The sequence below is a fragment of the Hypomesus nipponensis genome, chromosome 10, assembly GCF_054491055.1.
Source record: "Hypomesus nipponensis isolate SF chromosome 10, ASM5449105v1, whole genome shotgun sequence".
In the NCBI taxonomy this organism is placed as follows: Eukaryota; Metazoa; Chordata; class Actinopteri; order Osmeriformes; family Osmeridae; genus Hypomesus; species Hypomesus nipponensis.
Window position 1 is genome coordinate 9,734,356 of NC_140370.1, and position 18,615 is coordinate 9,752,970.

The following is an 18,615-nucleotide window of genomic DNA, read 5'->3' on the forward strand; positions in this document are numbered from 1 at the left end:
CCATGAGAAGGAAATCAATTCAATGAAAGATTTCCCCCAAACTCCCCAATGATTTCCCTATACTTACTTTACTAAGGAGCAGTCCCACGGCAGACTTGTTTATTACTAGAGCGACTCAAAGGGAAATTAATTCAAGGTAGCACAGTTTGGTTTGCACCAACATGTGCTTCTCAGGAGATCACAATCCTTTGAACATCCCCAACATCCTCAGATTTATCAAAGTTGTCTTCAGATTTTTTTTTAATGTAAAATAAACTGTTAACACTGTAGATGATTCATAAAGACAATTTCTATAGAGTCGATTATGGCATGTTTTTTTGTAGCAGATGGGGTTTTCATGATTTAAATGCATCATGTATCTTTTATATAGCTAAAAAGGCCGCCCAAATGTACAGAATTCTTTAGCTATAATATCAAACTTCAGCCATCTGTATATGATCTGGAACAAAATGGGTTTGTGTTCATAAAAGTATTACTAAATTTCTCATCAATGTTATTGTTTTTTTTGTCTCTCTTTTTTCTGTTATAAATGTAGATGACCCAGAAACAACCCTATGTGTTTGTCTCCACCATGTGATGAAAATTGGTTATTACATACAATTTCTGACGGCACAATACAATAGCAGTTTACTTCTTGGAAGGATACTGAGTCATCTCTGTTTACAAGCTAGATGGCACTATTTCCTGCTATAATACTGCACCTTCAACCTGTGATTAAACACAAACCAGCAGGCTAAGGACAAGTCCTCCCTAATTACATTATTGCCTTTGTAAGACTATCTGAAATGTATAATTTGAAGCAAAACAACAGATCTGTCCAAGCATCTCCAGATCTAAAACTCACTATATAGACAAAAGTATTGGGACACCTACACAAGTCACCTACAGGAGCTTTTATGACATCCTTATTCTAATTCCATCGGCAATAATATGGAGTTGATGATGATAATAACCCCTTTCTGTTTTAAGAAAAAATAATATGTTATAGTAATACAGTACTCAATAGAGCAAGATATATGCCTGTTGGTCTGTCTCTGTCTATAGTACTGTGACTTTAAACCACTTGTCTTGACTACATAGGTGTGGTTATGAGTCCCATCTGTCCTCTGTTTAGCCAGACTCCTCAGCAGTATGGTCATTGGTCACGCTTACCTCCACCCTGCACAATACACCTAGCCAACCGTCTCAGCTGAAACTCGATCAAGCCTACAGACACGGCATGGATCATGGGCCTATTGGTGCCCTGTGAAACACAAGTCAACGGGTTCTTGAATCTTTCATTTCCTTTCAGCTTTAGGTCTACACCAACCAACAATAGCTGTCCTTTACTGGTACCTCTCTATCAACACAATATAAGTAGGTTAAGGGCCTTGACTGAAGTTTGGATATACAGAAGAAAACAGAAGGAAGAGTGTTATAAGGTTAAGGTATCTATTTCGTTCCTACTTATTTCTTTAATCATTATGATTTGTCCTACTTTACTTTTAAAAAATAAACTGGTTACTGGGTATATTTTCCATTGCTTGATTAGTGTATATGCTCAGTATGCTTTGTATAGATAATTATTTGATCCTAGTCTAATTTTCTAGATTAAGTACACTGGACTTTGTATGAAATGTTCCATGCTGTGTTCACCAGCAGGTAATGGTTGTAGGATGTCTGAATCCAGGCAGCGCTCCCTGTCTACATCAGGCGAGTCTCTTTACCAATTAATGGGACTAGAGAAAGGTTGCACACATGATGACATAAAAAAATCCTACAGGTGAGAACAATACACCTTTCTCTTTTTCATACATTATGTTCTATATGGCCAAAAGTCGGTGATACCTGGCCTTAAACCTGTAAAAAGCTTGATGGAGCATTTCTTCTGTGTCAACCTCACTTTGCATTGCTACATATCAAGACATGTAGCGATGGGGACAGTTTTTCATGGTTTTAGGCTGGAGCCCTAAGTTGTTGTGGAAATACAAAAGCTAATACCAGCTTCTTTCAAACTCTGTGGCAACAATTTTGGGGGAGGCCCATTGGCCCTTTTTTGGCTTGATAAAAAGAGGTCTATTCAGAAATGTTTTGTCAAGTTTGGTGTGGAACAACTTCCATGGCCTGCACAGATCCTTCATCTAAACAAGACCAAACACATTTGGGATAAACACCATCCGCAAGCAAGGTCTAATCACCCAATATCAGGGCCTGACCTCCCAAATGCTCTTGTAGCTGAACAGAAGCAGATCCTGCATCAATGTCCCAGTGTCTATATCATAAGCCATCCCAGAAAAGTGAAGGCAATTATAGAAATATAAAGTGGGAACAAACTCCATATTAATGCTCATGATTTTGGAATGAGAAGCTCAATAAGCAAAAGTCTGTATACTGAGCGATGTCCATGTACTATTGACAATATAGTGTTTTTTTCTTCTACTTTTAATCATTTATTATATTGGGTTGGTTTTTCGGTTGGTTGTTGTTATTTTAGTTGAGTCTTGCTTAGGCTGATCCTTGTGAAAGCCTGCAGCATCTCGTGGGACTCAATTTTGAACTACCGATAATAATACATATTGTTACTATTTGTGTATTTGTATTGTAAAAATGTTTTCAATCCCTTTGTTACTTATCTACATAACTGCAAGAGATAGTTTAGCTCATTAACTAAAAAAGTAAGTAGTTCAAGTACATAAGGATATGTCTCACAAGGTCCCAAAGTGGTGGGTAGCTACAGTATGTGCAATAACTTATTGCATATACCTCATCAGTGGCAATAAAACTTACCAATAAATACTACAAATACGCTAAATGTATTCTGTAAAACTATTATCCGTGAATGTACATTATTAATCGTAATATAATATAAACATATTTGTGCTGACAATAGCCTGACACTAGATGGAGCAGTAGTTCTAAGGAACCAAATGCCAAGACACTTTGGACTGTCCATACACAAAACATAACTGTGCAGACAATTTTGTGACAAAGATGCCTCCAAAAAGTTCTATAGTTCCATTTCCAGGTTAAGAATTTCTTAAAGAAAAATTCACAAGAATTTACAAATCTCGAAACAAAACATATGCATTTACTACCATATACACTACTGAACTGTGCTATACTACTAGTTTCTGAAAATGTTCAAACTATTAATAAAACACTGTTAAAAATGTGCTTCATCAGAAAACTAGCCCTTAGATACCATCCGGATAAGAATCCTGATAACCCTGAGACAGCGGAGAAGTTCAAGGAGCTGAACAGCGCTCACACCATCCTGTCAGATGTCACCAAGAGGAACATCTACGACAGTTATGGCTCTCTGGGACTCTATGTAGCTCAGCAGTTTGGGGAGGAGAATGTAAACACATACTTTATGCTCTCTACCTGGTGGGCCAAGGTGAGATCAAATCTAAACAATCAGATCAAAAGGTCACATATGGTATAATCTGTACCGTGAAGGGCTTCACAGTGGATATGAAATAATAACTAGTATCCTGATATAGAGGCAACATTTTGATAAAAACAGGAACAATGTGTAAAGCAAGCGTTTATTTGTGTACATTTACGCACATGTATTTATGTATCTGGGTGCATCTGTGTACAGCATGTGTGTGTTTGTTCTCATTTGTCTCATCTACCCTGTACTGATCTATATACATCTGTCCTGCCAGAGTCTTTTTGCCCTATGTGGTGTTATAACAGGGTTCTACTGCTGCTGCTGCCTGTGTTGCTGCTGTAACTGCTGCTGTGGGAGGCTCAAGCCGACGCCTCCTGGAGAGGGAGCAGATAACTATGTCTCCCCCGAAGACCTGGAGGAAGAGATCCGCAATGACATGGATGGTAAAGGGTTGCAGCGTGCACACGCCATAATCACACACACATCTACTGTACACAAACTAGGAATGTGCATATAATAATAATCAGATCCACTTTTTTACATACAACACACATCTAACTATAATGTGTGAGAGTGTGTGTCTGTGGCTTGATTATCTCGAGAACTGGGCACTGTATGAAGCTGCAAGTCGGCAGCTGTCCTGCCCAAAGACTTGCAGTGCCTCTTTGTTTTGGATAAGCTGAAATGCACACAGAGACATACACACACAAGCATGAACTCATATTTTACTTTTTTTTTTTTAGATGGAGACACTCCAGTGGTACACCAGCCAACTAATGCTAGTGAGAAGACACAATTGATTGGGGACCGAAAATACCAAAGAGATTCCTACACCTGAGCTCGGAGCATCATGACATCAGCAAAGCATAATCCGTCAATGTACACTACATGACTGCTTAATTCCATAATAAGACATGAAAAGACTAATGTAAATAGCTTGTGTACTTTGTTTGCTTTTGTTCTCAGTAATTTTGTTGAGCTATTTTTGTTCAAAGGCTGCAGTTCATGCTTTAGTTTGTTAGTCTCCTGATTCAAGTCACTCTGAAAAACAATCATGTCATTAATCACACCATGGTTTTACATAAATAATTATTCAAATGGATGATTTCGTCTGATTCGATCAACATGAAGTAGACATTTTTATATGGCTAGACTGATAATGTTGCTTTCAACATGCTTGCTCAATTCAGCACACATAAAAAGTATGTTGCCCACCCTTGTTGTATATTTGGTTTGAAGTCAAATAGGCCTGTTGGATTATAGAAAGAAAAAAAACATTTACATCAAATAAATCAAAAGTGTGTAAATCTGACCCTTACTTGTAATATGCTTCTACAGAAATTAATTCAGATGATTGAAAGGTATGCTCGCTCGACTAGAGACCGGACAAGCAGATACACATGCTTGTGTTGTCTGATAGCTACCCCTTCCTGGTTAAGAGGACAACAGCTGGACCCCCTATTTGTTACACTTTCATATATGGGCAAGTAAGCATGGCAACCCTTGACGTGGGAGTTTCTAAAAACAGCCTTGACACTCAACTGACGCGATCCGTGTGAACAAACTTGGAGGACAGCTCTCGCGAAGGCCCAGTGACTGCGCATTATTCCGGAGCAGGCCTTGTTCTACGATTATTTTACCAGGACAGTTCTTAGGGAATAAAAAGCCAACCGTCTATGTGCCTCGTGCACAGCGTGGTGTTTGTGGCTCTCGCACTGTGCAATGAGTATCTCTCTGGAGTATTCGCATTCCACAAAGCAAGACACCATGGACAGCTTGGAGAAACAACTTATCTGCCCTATCTGTTTGGAAATGTTTACCAAACCCGTGGTCATTCTACCCTGCCAACACAACCTCTGTCGAAAATGTGCCAATGATATTTTCCAGGTAGGCTTTAGGGCTTGTATTTTCCTGTATTGAAATTAGTTGTCCTCTCATTTTTTTACGATGACATAAATATATGTTTGTTTTAAAACGTATTGCTGAGAAAACACAATGTTTGTAGGCTATTCCTCAAGATTTTCACTTTCCCATGAACAGTATCACACTGGTGAAATCCCCTATCTGCTTTCCCCTAACACCATCACCTGTGTCTTGCATTCCAGGCCTCCAACCCTTATCTATCAACCAGAAGTGGCTCAACAGTGACTTCAGGAGGCCGTTTCCGCTGTCCATCCTGCAGACACGAGGTAGTGTTGGATCGTCATGGGGTTTATGGTCTACAGAGGAACCTCCTGGTGGAGAATATCATTGATATGTACAAACAGGAGTCCACAAGGTGAGACAGACAAATGGTCTATATAAGACTGCAAGGACATTAGATCTGAATATCACTACAACTTCACAGTTTGTTAGTTTAACAGTTAGGTAATTACAAATGTATTAATCTGATAAACCTGTCTACCGTACTACACTATACAATTACACATCTCAAGATAACATTGTACAAATGAACAATAATTTTTTTATTGGTTAACACCCATAGACCAGTCATGGGTTTGAATCCATAGGTTCTCTGACCAAGGCCTGGACTCTATTTTTATAAGTAGGCCAGTGAGGCAGCAGACAAGACAGGGTACTATTTATATTGCTGTCTAAGCCTGACTACGTTCATCTGACATCAACTTGTTATAGCCTGCTTTATAGATGGGCATACCAAACAATTGGTTGCAAAATTAGTTAGAATTGGAAAAATAAGATTGTGTTTTGATCAAATGTCAGCTCTTCTCCTCTTCTTTGTTCAAATGACAGCATCTCATATTTTCACAAACTAACTAGAACTTTCCAAACTTTACCCAAACATTGTTTGGTTATCGTTTGTACTAGTTGTTTTTTTCCGTCTGCCTAGCATTTGGCCTACTCTTGACACTTTAGTAATTATCATTTCAGTGTCCATACTGTAGATGGCAAGGAGCAGTTTTTCACTTTCGCGTGTAGTCTGAATCTGATAATTACTGTGCCAAGCAAAACCCTTTTAGCCACCATGGTGTGGTAAACAATCAATAATGGTTTGATACAAGTGGACTATTTAAAACACTTCATTTCAAATGTTAGCATATTCTTAGTTGCCAAATTAAATATTGGCAATGCAACAGGCCACCTTTTCAATGAAAACAGACAGGCCGAGGGTCTGAAACATGGTAACATCGACCAATGTTTGATAAAGCAGGTGTCCTTTTCATTGTTGAATGCACTTCATTTGAAAAAATACATAACATTAATAATTAGCAGATACATTGGAAGTATCTATTAACACCTGTTTTGCCTCTCTCTTTCGCTTTAATAACATGAAAGCATTCATTTGTACTTCTCTTGGTACATTAATCTTTGACCTAGTTTATATACATGCCTCAAAAATGTATACTTAAAAAGACACACTTGTGATTTACTAGGCCTGAACCTCCAGCAGAGACTAAATGTGACCAGCCTATGTGTGAGGAGCATGAAGAAGAGAAGATCAACATATATTGTGTAACATGTGGAGTCCCCACCTGCTCTCTCTGCAAGGTTTTTGGAGCACACAAGGACTGTGAGGTTGCCCCGCTGAACAATGTATTCCAAAACCAAAAGGTGGCCAAGTTTAATCATACTTTTTTTCTGATTCTAAAAATCTCTGCTACACTTTGTTTAACATTCCAATTTGGCCCATAACTAATCTTGGCACATCTTGGAAATGGCAATTGTTTGAATTGTAGTATTGACTCTGTTGTCTTTGGTGATTTCAGGCAGAGTTGACAGACTGTATAGCTTTGTTGGTGGGCAACAATGACAGAATCCAAGCCATCATCAGCCAGCTAGAGGAGACCAGTAGGACAGTTGATGTGAGTCCACGGAGTCATTACTTCTTTTCTGTTTGAAGAACTAAATCTTAGTTAGTTGCCTTCAAACATCATATCCATCATGTTATGCTATTTCAGGAGAATGGCAGAAGACAGAAGTCAAAGGTGTGCGAGAAGTTTGACCACCTTTACACTATCCTGGAGGAGCGGAAAGGGGAGATGACCCTGAAGATCAATGCAGAGCAGCAGGAGAAACTGGACTACATTTGTGGTCTTAAGCGGAAGTACACTGAGCACCTTGAGAGCATGGCCAAGATTGTGGAGACAGGAATTCAGACGATGGAGGAGTCGGAGATGGCTGTCTTCCTCCAGGTAATGAGATAAAGGTGTACTTTCAAAGGAATCAGAGAGGAGGAGATCCCATCTGGAAGATGATGCATAACTGGCATCATCATTAGTGAAATATAGAATCAAGTTTAATTAAACATTTTCACAAAAACATCATAATCCTGTGACAAATAATAACCTACATATTTGCTTTACAGACTGCTAAGCCTCTTCTTCAAAAGTGAGCATTACATTTTAATGTTATCATAAAACATTATGTAATCATAAAATACATGCACTGCAAGTGTCAATATATCTATATAATTCCCCAATTTCGTACACCCAATTTTTCTGTCAGGATTACTGAGGGCACAAACACCTCTCACTTGGACAAAGTAGAGCGCGGCTATGAGAACATGGATCACTTCACAGCTAACTTTAACAGGGAGAGGAGATCATTGCTCAGTGTAGACTTCATAAAAGGTAGGTTTCACATCCATATTGTCATCTATATTGTTGAATGTTTCCATTCTATTGCAAGCTAGATTTCCCCCTAAATAATTATTGTCAGTGACTCATTTTCAGAACTTACCTGCATTCAAATGTTATTAAGGACAACAATTGAGATTTATATATACTCATAAACAATTTTAACCCTCAGGCCTTTTCTTAAATCTCAAATTAATCACACATATGCACATTCAGTATTTTGAGGTAGGTGCTTTAGTCATACTATACACATACAGGTGAAGAGTTATTATTATACAGTATGACCTAACATTTAAATCTCCAGCTTGAGGATGAAGACACTGTAAATGTCTCCTTTTATGTACTCAAGAGACTAATCTAACAATTAAACAGCATGCTCAAGTGAACCAGATTTGAAGTAAGTTTCTTTTAATCATTGTTATTAACTACTAATCAGATGATGAAGATGAAGATGGTGAGGGTGCAGAGAGAGGAGAGGATGCAGGAGAGGGGAGAGTGTTAACTGGTGTGACACGCACTGAGACCTCCCATGCTGCAGGGGGAACTGGCATTCGCCCGCCCAGGCAGCAGCTGCAGCCGGCTGTACCAACCAAACAGAGCCCAGTCCAGCAAATGCCAGCCCAACCCCAGAGAGTCACCGAACCTCCAGGCAACACACCTACCCAGGTCCCCCAACAACCCCCTTTATTGCCCCAGACCCAGACACTGCCATCAGACTCCCAAAGTCAGGTAAGAGGACATTAATTCACTGAGTAGTAAAACTCTTATTCAAGGTAGCAGTTGGTTGGATCACTACAGTTTCCTTAATTAAACTCATGTTGCAGTAGTGTTGCTAATTGGTGGGTGTGGTCAAATTTTCACATTTAAATCTCAAAATCAATCTCAAATAACCAACAAGCTTCACAAACGGTATGTATTTATTCATTTGTAAATCAATATAATCAGTATAAAACTATGGCAAGGGAAAGTAGACAGTTATGAGTTGGTGCTTGAGCTGGTGGCTGTGGTGTTTTTACCTCAGCAGGCGGCTGTAATGATGATACACCTGCCTGCTCCCTCACTGCCAGGGCATTACATGAGTAGAGTGTAAAGGGTAAGGGAAATAGACGCGGGTGGGATTGGCACTGTTTTCATAATTAGCAGCCACTCTGCTTCATGTCATCATCACTGGGTTTCATCTGCATGTGGAGTGCTAATGTGAATGAGCGTAGAGTTCAAGCCAACACATCGTCATCGGAATGAAGAAGCCACCTGGAGCTCTTGCGAGATGAAGAGTCTGGACTGTTTCACAGAGCATATTGTTAGAGATGCCCTTTGACTAAAAACCCTCTCAGTGTGGGTTTGTGTGGGTATGTGGGTTACCAATGACATCAATTCATATACTTGTGTAAAAACAGCCCAGTGAGGAACAACTGAGGAAGGAATACTGGCCAGGGACACAGTAACACATTTAGTTAGATGAGCAAAAAGACACCGTAGGGACATAGCTACAGGGCATATAATAAAATATAAGGTTGAACAGTCTTGAAGAAAAACAGCTTGGTGTTTTGTTTCTACACAGAAAATGGTTATCTGCCTTATAGTTTTGGCTGTGGTTAATACATTTCATCAACTTTTGAATCTGATATTCTACCAGCACTATAGAGTATGATTTAATTTTTGGCATTTGTTGAATACTTTTTAATACAGTACAGAACTGTATTGGCCTAAAATGAAGAAAGCTTTGCTTTGAGCCATTGATGCCAAGGACCCCATGATTCTGAAATTCAATTATTTTACAAAACAAAAAGAATGTGTACCTTAGTAATTGTAGTATTATTTTTACAAATATAGATAAATGAAAATAAACTGACTGTCTCATGGTAGACAAAAGTTAATGTTGAAGATTAATAATGGTCAAGTCAAGTGTTACATAACTGTATACAAATATGACGTACCTTTTATTCTGAATGGGTGTCCTAATGAAGTTGGAGCAAATGTAGCAAGGTCATTCAAAAGTCAGAATTAATTGTTAATAACATTTTATAGATCTGACTTGCTAAACCCGATTTAGGCTTAGTATGTTTTTAAATAGCTACTTTGATAGCTCTTTCATTTGATTCAAATGACACATTCCACAACTTTTTAAAATAGCTAATCACAATGTTAATGCAAAAGACCATTGTGGTATGAAACATTAGTGGGGGGTGGACTGTCATAGTGACACAGTGCTGTTTATTTTTCTGTTTTCACAGATACACTCTGATATGGCAAGTCCACACAATGAAAGCCAGCCAAACACAGACGACAAAGATGGACCGCGTCATGTTTTCTCCTTTTCTTGGCTCAACACTCAAAAGTAGTTAATCATAGCTGAGGACTTAAATATTGGATTAACTAACATACCAGTAGACTACAGAAACAGAGATCTATCCTTTATCCTGCCTTTGAAAACAAAGCTCATATAATTGTTATCTGACTGGATAAATATGTGTATGTGTAATATATAAACAATATACAGTATGCAGAGTATTGCTCCAGATGTGCGTAATGGTAGATTTGCGCATGGGTTTATTTGGTGAAAAGTCAGATACACTCATTGATTTAGGATACACAGCAAACCGTATATTGTAACTTTGAATTGTTTTATTACAAATATAAATATTAGACATTCTCTTGCACAACAAATATGGTTGCTCATACTGTATTTTATTATCAAACTTTAAAACAGATTTGGATTTTTAGAGAGATCTTGTCAGCTTTGACAAAAGAGATTGGTGATCTTGACAAATTACATGTTATGCTTGAACACACGTCAAATTAAGTCTGTGTTCAGTATTACAGCAGTTTCACGGAACTATGTATGTTCTATTCATAACGTAATGTAATTACAACAGAGAAAAAAAGCTTGAATTTATATTTGCTGTTATAAAAATAAAGAAATAATAAAAGTCAGAATTCAAGTAGAATTCAAACAAACAAAATACAAACAACTATGGCACCGTATTATACCCAAGATGTAAACTTGAGAAAATCATCCTTTTCACTTTCATTTTCCAAAGATGTCCATCATCCTTCGGTTACTATTTGCCTGCTGGGCAATTTGCTCCGCTCGAGCCATTTCTAAAACTTCTCGCAGCAGATGGAACGTCAGATCCAACGAAATAGGAGGCTCTTCAGACCGCTTTCCCTTTGCCTTGGAATCATCCACTTGGTTATCGTAGCTACTTACGAACCGATCGATGCTATCAACTTTACCTTGAAGAAGTTGCTGAGTGAGTTGAAGTTGTAGAGCCCTGTTTACCATCTTTGAGGGTGCTCCGGCGAATGCGTTGGAATCGGAAGGCGATGCATTTTGGTTTGCCTTGTCAAGCCGGATGAAGTATTCCTCTCCTAATCGCAGGATAATGGGAAGAGATAGCTGTTGGAGCTCAGTTTCAAGAGTCTTCGATGGATGGACAGCTCCTCGAGTTTCAATGGCTCTACATTCATATCGTGGTTGGAAGGCACCAAGTAGAGCCACCGCGGAAATGAAGACATTAAACTTCATCTCAGAAAATTAGGAAGAATCTGAGGATTAAACATATAATGATGTTATAATAGTGAGGATTTTATTTTGAGTACTCAAGTATAGGACTGTAGGAGTCCTCAGGAAAGAGTTGCATTCACTTCATCGGATTATTTGTACTTTGCCTGAGTTGAAAGTGTATAAGTGATAGTGTGAAAATGTATAAGAATGCAATACATTTCTTTTTATAATGCATGTTTATAATATGATGTAAAAAATAAAAGAAATACATGTATGTTAGTGTAATTTATAAATGTACATGCATATCAAATATTGTCTAATCACCAATTAAATCCACAAAACAAACATACCTGAGGTTTTCTAAAGTAGTTAATACCACTTTGATGTTGGTTTTTGTTCCTTAAAAGGATGTCCTCTCACACTTCTCGCGTCTCACTCTTCTCAATGAACCTGCAACTGTTCGTCTCCAAAAAAGCATCGCGAACAGACTTATATATCATAGACTTGAGGCCTATGTCATCCTTTTCTGTGAGCTAAGAATCTGCGCAAGCGCTAACGTATTGCAGGCAACACCTGAATGAGAATGGGAAACGTATTTTCGTTGAACAGATGAGTCATAAAACAATTGGTATGGATCACATCGTGTTCAACTTAACTGACGTACAATTTCTTCAATAGGAATACCATCAAGACTGATAAGCCTTAATGCTGTAGCATAACTAAAAAGCTATGCTTTGAGCAAGCATAACTTTTTATATAGATTAGACATTAATTAGCAAGGTATCTTGAATGGAGGTCTGTCTAACAATGGCCCAATGGTTTCCTCTCCAAAAGTGTGTGGCAATTATACTGTATATCAGATCATTCAGATCGGCAAGACAGTTAACGACAAACGTCCTTGTGCACCTGCCTGCCAAAGAATTGAGGTAGGTGGTTGGTCAATACACTCAATGCTGTGAACCTCCAGCAGGACACATGACCTTTATAAGCAAAGAATGGGATAAATGAATCACTGACATTTTACTGTTAAGTTGACTAAGTATCAAAGTAGATTATACAAATAAATGCATTTTTGAAGATACAATACAAAATAATATTAGCAATGCACAATAACCCATGGTTCTACATGTATGAATTAACAGTTAACAAAAATGCATAAAAGGTAATTTCCTCCATTAGTGGTTGAATTTATGTTCATTGACTATTATTCAAGACCTTACAAAGCGTTTCAGAATGATAAGCATTTATATTCGACCAATTAGACCAGTGTCCCATCAACACCTCCAGAGCTTTGGGGCCTAAATCCTGGCTGTGTAATACATTGCAAGTAAACAATTGGGTCATGTGCCCCTTTAAGGCCCAAGTTGGCTCAAATAATAGTTTCCCTTTTAAAGGGAAACACAGCCAAGAGCTGGGTAATCACATATCAACAGGAATATAATTGAAAGCCATTGGGCCACCAACCAGTGTGATTCATTTTTTGAACATTGAAGATTCAGACTGAATGTTCTGGATTCTAATGTAATTATAATTTTTTCCATTATGTACTTGGAATTTTCAAGTGTCAAATGGTTTCAGAACTTAAAACATGGAATGTTATTTTTACACTTACACGTGATTAAATGGAAGTTGTAATGATGGCTGGAACATTGAAAGAAAAATCAATGGTTTGTGGCCTTTTCTTGCTAGGTTGTTGCCAGTCTAATCTCTGTCACACTTTGGCCTTTAGAGGTGAGTGAGTGATGATGACAAAATCCAAGCTCGATCTCATCGATGTGATTCATCCAAATTGTGAATGACCTCAAAAGCTGAAGTAACCCTAAGGTTTGAATGTGTTATAAACAAGACATTATATGGTTGTCACATACACTGGGTGAGTAAGGACTCCACTACTACACATACTCTATATATTTTCAATTTAAGTTTTAATGAGTAACAAAACCCAGAGACTCACAGCACAGCAACATACATTGATGTATTCCTTTGAAATTTGTTGTTCGGGCCAACGATAAGCATTATACTGTTTATCTTCCCACCAGCTTTAATTTGTTGTCATCAGTCATTAAATACAAGGAGCTTTGAGGACTGGGAAACTGACTTGGGGATTACGAGATACGTGTTACTCATTGGACAGTTCCATTGAACAGTTCATTTTCATGTATGTAATTAAAGTAGGTCTAGTCTATCCAGTGGGTGGGGAATGTTCTCTGGTTCATTTTATAATACAATTCAAGTGAAGACGTGGTGTGAATCAACAACACTATTTTATGGTTATTATTTTTTGTGTTCAGAGGTCAAACTAAGCAGCTTAATAAGGGATGGAGGTTCACAAAGCCCTCAAGGAAGAAGAACCTATTATTGACCTTTTGCCCAGTGCTGAATACTGATACACACCACAACACTCTTGTGTAAAGACTTTATAATTTCATGATTATTTTATTTATTTAACACATTTCTTGAATTCATGTTCCACTGTAGTTCCCTGTAGTCCCAAATTACCAAGGTTGCTCATCAGGTAATACATTCACAATTGTTTAAGCAGAGCAGGTAAAGAACTGGATAATATCAATTTAAGAAACCACTGACCCCGGGAGAATTACTTGCGTAACATCATGGAAAAAACATGTTACCTATCAATTCCTTGTTACTGCATGTTTCACATGTACATTCATTTAGTGGGTGCTTTTATCAAAAGCGAAATACACAATTTTATGCTGTATTTTGTCGGCATGTCAGTCTCACGCAATGAGAGGTAGTAGCACACTCTTTAAAAAGTTGTCCAGTGAAAACATTTTTTTTTTTTTTTAAACAATTTCTTTTTTAAAGGTGACAGTGTCAAGTTAAAATGTAGACATGTATGTCATCACGATGAGCTAGTGCCCTTTAGGAAAAACTTTGAGTGTGAAAATAGATAACAATTCAGCCTGGAGCTTTCCTGACAATTAAGGTCAGTGTTGAGACTGCTGCTCATTTGCTTGTTCTGATGTCACTGTCTTGCACGGACGTGCATATAAACATTCACACATACACAGTATATTCCCACAAACAACCATACCTAAGAGCCTGCACATACACACACCCTGACAAGGAAGGTCACATTAGCTGGGTGTCTGATGGAAATGGAATGCTGATCAGGACCCTCCTTGTCATCAGTCTGACTGTGAGTTAAGTCTATTCGAACAACCATCCCTTGCGTACATCTACGTAGGTCTTCTTTAAAATAAGAGTTACAAGAGATGGTTCAAATGCAAATCAGTAATCTAAGAGAGCCCTGCAATTAATAGAGCAATTTTCTATCCACTGCTCTATCCCTTTGTTAACTAGGATGTTCTTTCATAGAAGATAATTATGCGTGCCACAAAGTTATGTCCACTAATCAAAGTGAAAGCTTTTACAAATTATTTTTTTAAAATCACTTTCATCAATCCACTGTTAAACATAGGGGGTTAGCTTTTTTCAGGACATAGATTTTACTTGTTAGACTGTTCATAAAATGGTACTTTCATTTTGGGAACACTAGTATTTTCCTGGCTTTACAAAAGGGGAAATCATGTTTATATGTGACTTGTTACTTGTGAATCCATTTTTCCATAACTTCCTCTTTTGACATACTAATAAAATGCAATTGAAAAAGTCAGTCAAATGAAAAATGTTGCGTACTCTTCATGTGAAAGGGGCAGGCTGAACTTTTTGTTTAATCTATAGGTTGAGTGGAAGATGGCATTGATTGGTAGTTATCTGGCATTACCTCTTGTGTATTAACAAATGTACATGTATCAACCCATACATTGTATGTTCATGGTTATGCAAGTTTCCGGAAGCCCATAATGTTAGCTAGTGCACATGTGTTGAAAGGCTTCTTAAAGTAGGGCCTAGTGGAGTCAAAGAATGGCCAAGGTGGAATTAATGCATCAGATTCCATCTCCTTCGGAATGACCTTCAAATCAAGCAGAGGTCTTCACTCCTTTTGAATTGACGTTTGCAGCAGAATCCAATCTCGGAAAGAGCTCCTCCGGATTTTCCTGTTGACCTCACCATTTTGTAATTACAGCAATGACATTGGAAAATCTTGTCACATTTCAGCTCATTGCAGGTTTCATGATAAGATCCTGGTTGCTATGAAGAATCATAAAAGCCTCCCATCAAAAGCCCTCCTACAAAGCAGATGAACCAACCCTGCAAAGAAAAATAAACTTTCTGAAAAAGTGTGTACATTTTGTCTGTCAAAAGACATATTACTGAAAAGTCAATTTTGTGTAATGAGCTTGCAATTTACCAATAGATCAGCGAAACCATTAGCATGTACCATGAATCTGAATTGTAAACCAATACACTATTTACTCTATGTTATCAACAATGTAGTCTTCCAGTCTATGTCCACGGCAGTAACACTTATGTATGTGGATGTCATTTTACAATAACCAAGGTTTGAAAATGTAAAAAGTTTAATTGATGTAGTTCTCCGGGCTGTCCTATAGGACTGGAACGTTGTGGTTTAATTGAATCCCAAGTCAATAGACTGTTGTTGAATGACTCAGAGTGAAGCCGCTGTGTGAAACATGAGCTCCCTCACCTAATTGTTTCTTTTTAATGAGACTTATTTTTCAGAAGATTCACAGAATAATATCATCAGGTCTTGAGCCAAAAATACTCAAAAAGCAGCCCTTAATAAGAGACGGACTTGCAATCTCAGTTTGTTTAATGTTAGGCCAATTACTAAGCAGTTGTCACAGAAGTCGGAAATGGAGTTGAGAGAATGTAGCTTTGTATCTCTGAGAATACACCTTCATATGGTAAAGAACCCTGATCAATCATATCAAATTCATACACACTTATGCATGTACACATTTTTTCATTTCTACAACTGGCAAAATATCTTGAATTGCTACAAATGTTCTTAAAATTGGTAAAGCTACTTTATTCAGCATGGTTTAGAAAGTCAAACACTATTTTTATTTTTAATAAGTATTCACCTAATACCTACTAAGTGCTAATGATCATGTCTTAAGAGGACTGCATTTCAGATCATTTATAAAGAAAATGACTAAATAATTTTACTTTTAAATGTTTTCTCCCACAGAAATCGACATCAAGATCATTTCATGGTGTCTTTCATTTTAAACAAAACATATGCAGAATGTACCTTGACATGTCTCCCTTAAAAGTAAATCAAGTCTATTTCAGAAGCTCTTCTTTGTCTACATCTAACTCAAGAAACAGTCAGTAACCTATCAGTAACCTATAGGCCAATCATTTCAGAATACTTTTCAGAATTAGAAAACAATGAATCCACACTCTTTTTGTGTCCTATCCTTGAGCCTTACTGTGATAGGGAGGCTTTATATGTCCTTTACACAAAGACTGTCCTTTCTGTCACAGCTACAATGGAGGACCTGTAACCAGGCAGTGTTGCTCAGTGGACAGATCACCATGGCATGGCTTGAATTGGTAACGACATGCAGCAAAATAATAGGTAAAAGATTGTTGAATTAATGGGGTAAAGGACTAATGTCCTTTGCCTCTGAACATTCCGGAATGTGAATAAAGACAAAGGTAGAAGCAAGTGAAACTAGTTTGTGTATCTACCTGAAGTGACCAACAGGCTATTCTTCCAACAGGTTTATGTACAAGATATACTGTATATATTTTCCAATAGGTCAATGAATATAACACAAAGCCTACTTATATCACCTCCACCAATGAGAATATTATAAATACTGTATGACCTTACAGAGTCATTCTGATTCAATCACACAGGCCTTGACAGAGCACATTTCTTACAACATGTCTTCTCTCTCCATATAGTCTTCTCATTACAGGTTACAATGGGTCAACTGGGACATGTCAAGAAGATCTGCTTCCGTGCAAAAGGCAATTTTACAACCGCAAAGCCTCTGTGGGATCCACGTTTTAGTAATTTGTAAATCACGATCTCCTGTGCTCATCCAAGGAGCCACGCTACCAGTCACAGGGTGTGACAATGGTCACATGCGGAAGATGTTCCCACCTCGGAGCTACGTGTGACAGTTTGACCTTTTTGTGGAAAGTATCGAATGCCATCACCCTCTCTTACTTCTTATTCCAGGAGAAAGTAATACTTTTGTTCTGTGTTTCTGTAAATCCAAATACACTAATAGTGTATATAGTATATAGTATATATCATAGGCAATTTGACTCATGCCTACTTGGCTGAATTTAAGGTAATCTTATAAGATTACCTTAATATTAATGTACAAATGTAATGGAAATCACATTGATCAGATCTCTATAAAGACTTTTGTTGGGATGGAAATAAACCTTATTGGAGATTGGAGCATTAAATTAACATTTATACCACTGCCTAGAAATCAAGAAAGCCTGTAATGAGATACTGTGTTGAAGTGCCTGAGGGATTATACTGGTCATCATGCATGGCCTAAAGCATCTTTCACTTGCATACATAAAATCAATGTAAATACTGCTTGTCACACTTAAATTATTGTCATAGAGGTCATGGTTACGGATCCATCCATCTTTGACAGTAGGCTACATTAGGCTTAGCACAAAATGCCAAAATGCACCACAAAACAATGGCCTACAAACAAGTGGTATTTTTTTATAATAACATTAACATTAGTCATTGTCTCCAACAAAATGAGCTGAAATAATTTTAAAGCATTTTATAATGGCTAATATACAGTTTATGAAGTAGAGGGAGAAAAAAACGTGAAGGTGACATTATTAGGAACGGTAGGCCTAATAATTTTCTATTTAAAAAAAACTTTCCACACCTGTGCATCTAGGCGTAACTGAGGAAACCACTAGATCGTGATGAGACAGCCAAATAACACTAGGAGGACAATCGCTGTTTCAGAGAGCTGAAGATGGCTGCACCACGCTGACACTGAAAGGGCACATCGAGAGTTGCTCTTTCTAAAGCTGGCTGGGAACAGGGAGTTTCTTTCGCTACGTAGCTCATCTGTCCCCTTCAATAGTCATCACACCTCAACAACGTTGTTCTTCAAGCTTCCCACCTGGCTAAACACCCACGACACAGCTGACAAACGCAGTGTAGCGGATGCACAAAGCGCGGGAACTAAACAGAAAGTGATTTACTTGGCGAGAAACCAACCAACAAAAAAAAGCCAAGAACTAGG

At 37.9% G+C, this 18,615-nt stretch overlaps 3 protein-coding genes across 4 annotated transcripts; 2 read left to right on the plus strand and 1 right to left on the minus strand.

Annotated features, from left to right (window-relative positions):
- Positions 1 to 1,655: 1,655 nt before the first annotated feature.
- LOC146271581 (dnaJ homolog subfamily C member 5-like) lies at positions 1,656 to 4,294 on the plus strand. The gene is made up of 4 exons (XM_084707571.1): positions 1,656 to 1,762; positions 3,163 to 3,376; positions 3,651 to 3,819; positions 4,120 to 4,294. Exons 1-4 carry the CDS (start codon positions 1,656 to 1,658, stop codon positions 4,212 to 4,214), a joined length of 585 nt encoding a protein of 194 aa, XP_084563697.1. The 3' UTR covers positions 4,215 to 4,294.
- A 641-nt stretch (positions 4,295 to 4,935) lies between these two features.
- Positions 4,936 to 11,824, plus strand: trim55a (tripartite motif containing 55a). Of its 2 annotated transcripts, none has more exons than XM_084707335.1 (9): positions 4,936 to 5,263; positions 5,482 to 5,654; positions 6,769 to 6,946; positions 7,102 to 7,197; positions 7,294 to 7,527; positions 7,701 to 7,723; positions 7,841 to 7,965; positions 8,510 to 8,700; positions 10,206 to 11,824. In XM_084707335.1, exons 1-9 carry the CDS (start codon positions 5,099 to 5,101, stop codon positions 10,311 to 10,313), a joined length of 1,293 nt encoding a protein of 430 aa, XP_084563461.1. In that variant the 5' UTR covers positions 4,936 to 5,098; the 3' UTR covers positions 10,314 to 11,824. The 2 variants fall into 2 exon arrangements, with proteins under 2 accessions (XP_084563461.1, XP_084563460.1); XM_084707334.1 differs by having other exon boundaries at positions 4,937 to 5,263; positions 8,408 to 8,700.
- LOC146271583 (corticoliberin-like) lies at positions 11,000 to 11,507 on the minus strand. Its single transcript, XM_084707339.1, has one exon. It carries the CDS (start codon positions 11,498 to 11,500, stop codon positions 11,000 to 11,002), a length of 501 nt encoding a protein of 166 aa, XP_084563465.1. The 5' UTR covers positions 11,501 to 11,507.
- Positions 11,825 to 18,615: the final 6,791 nt, after the last annotated feature.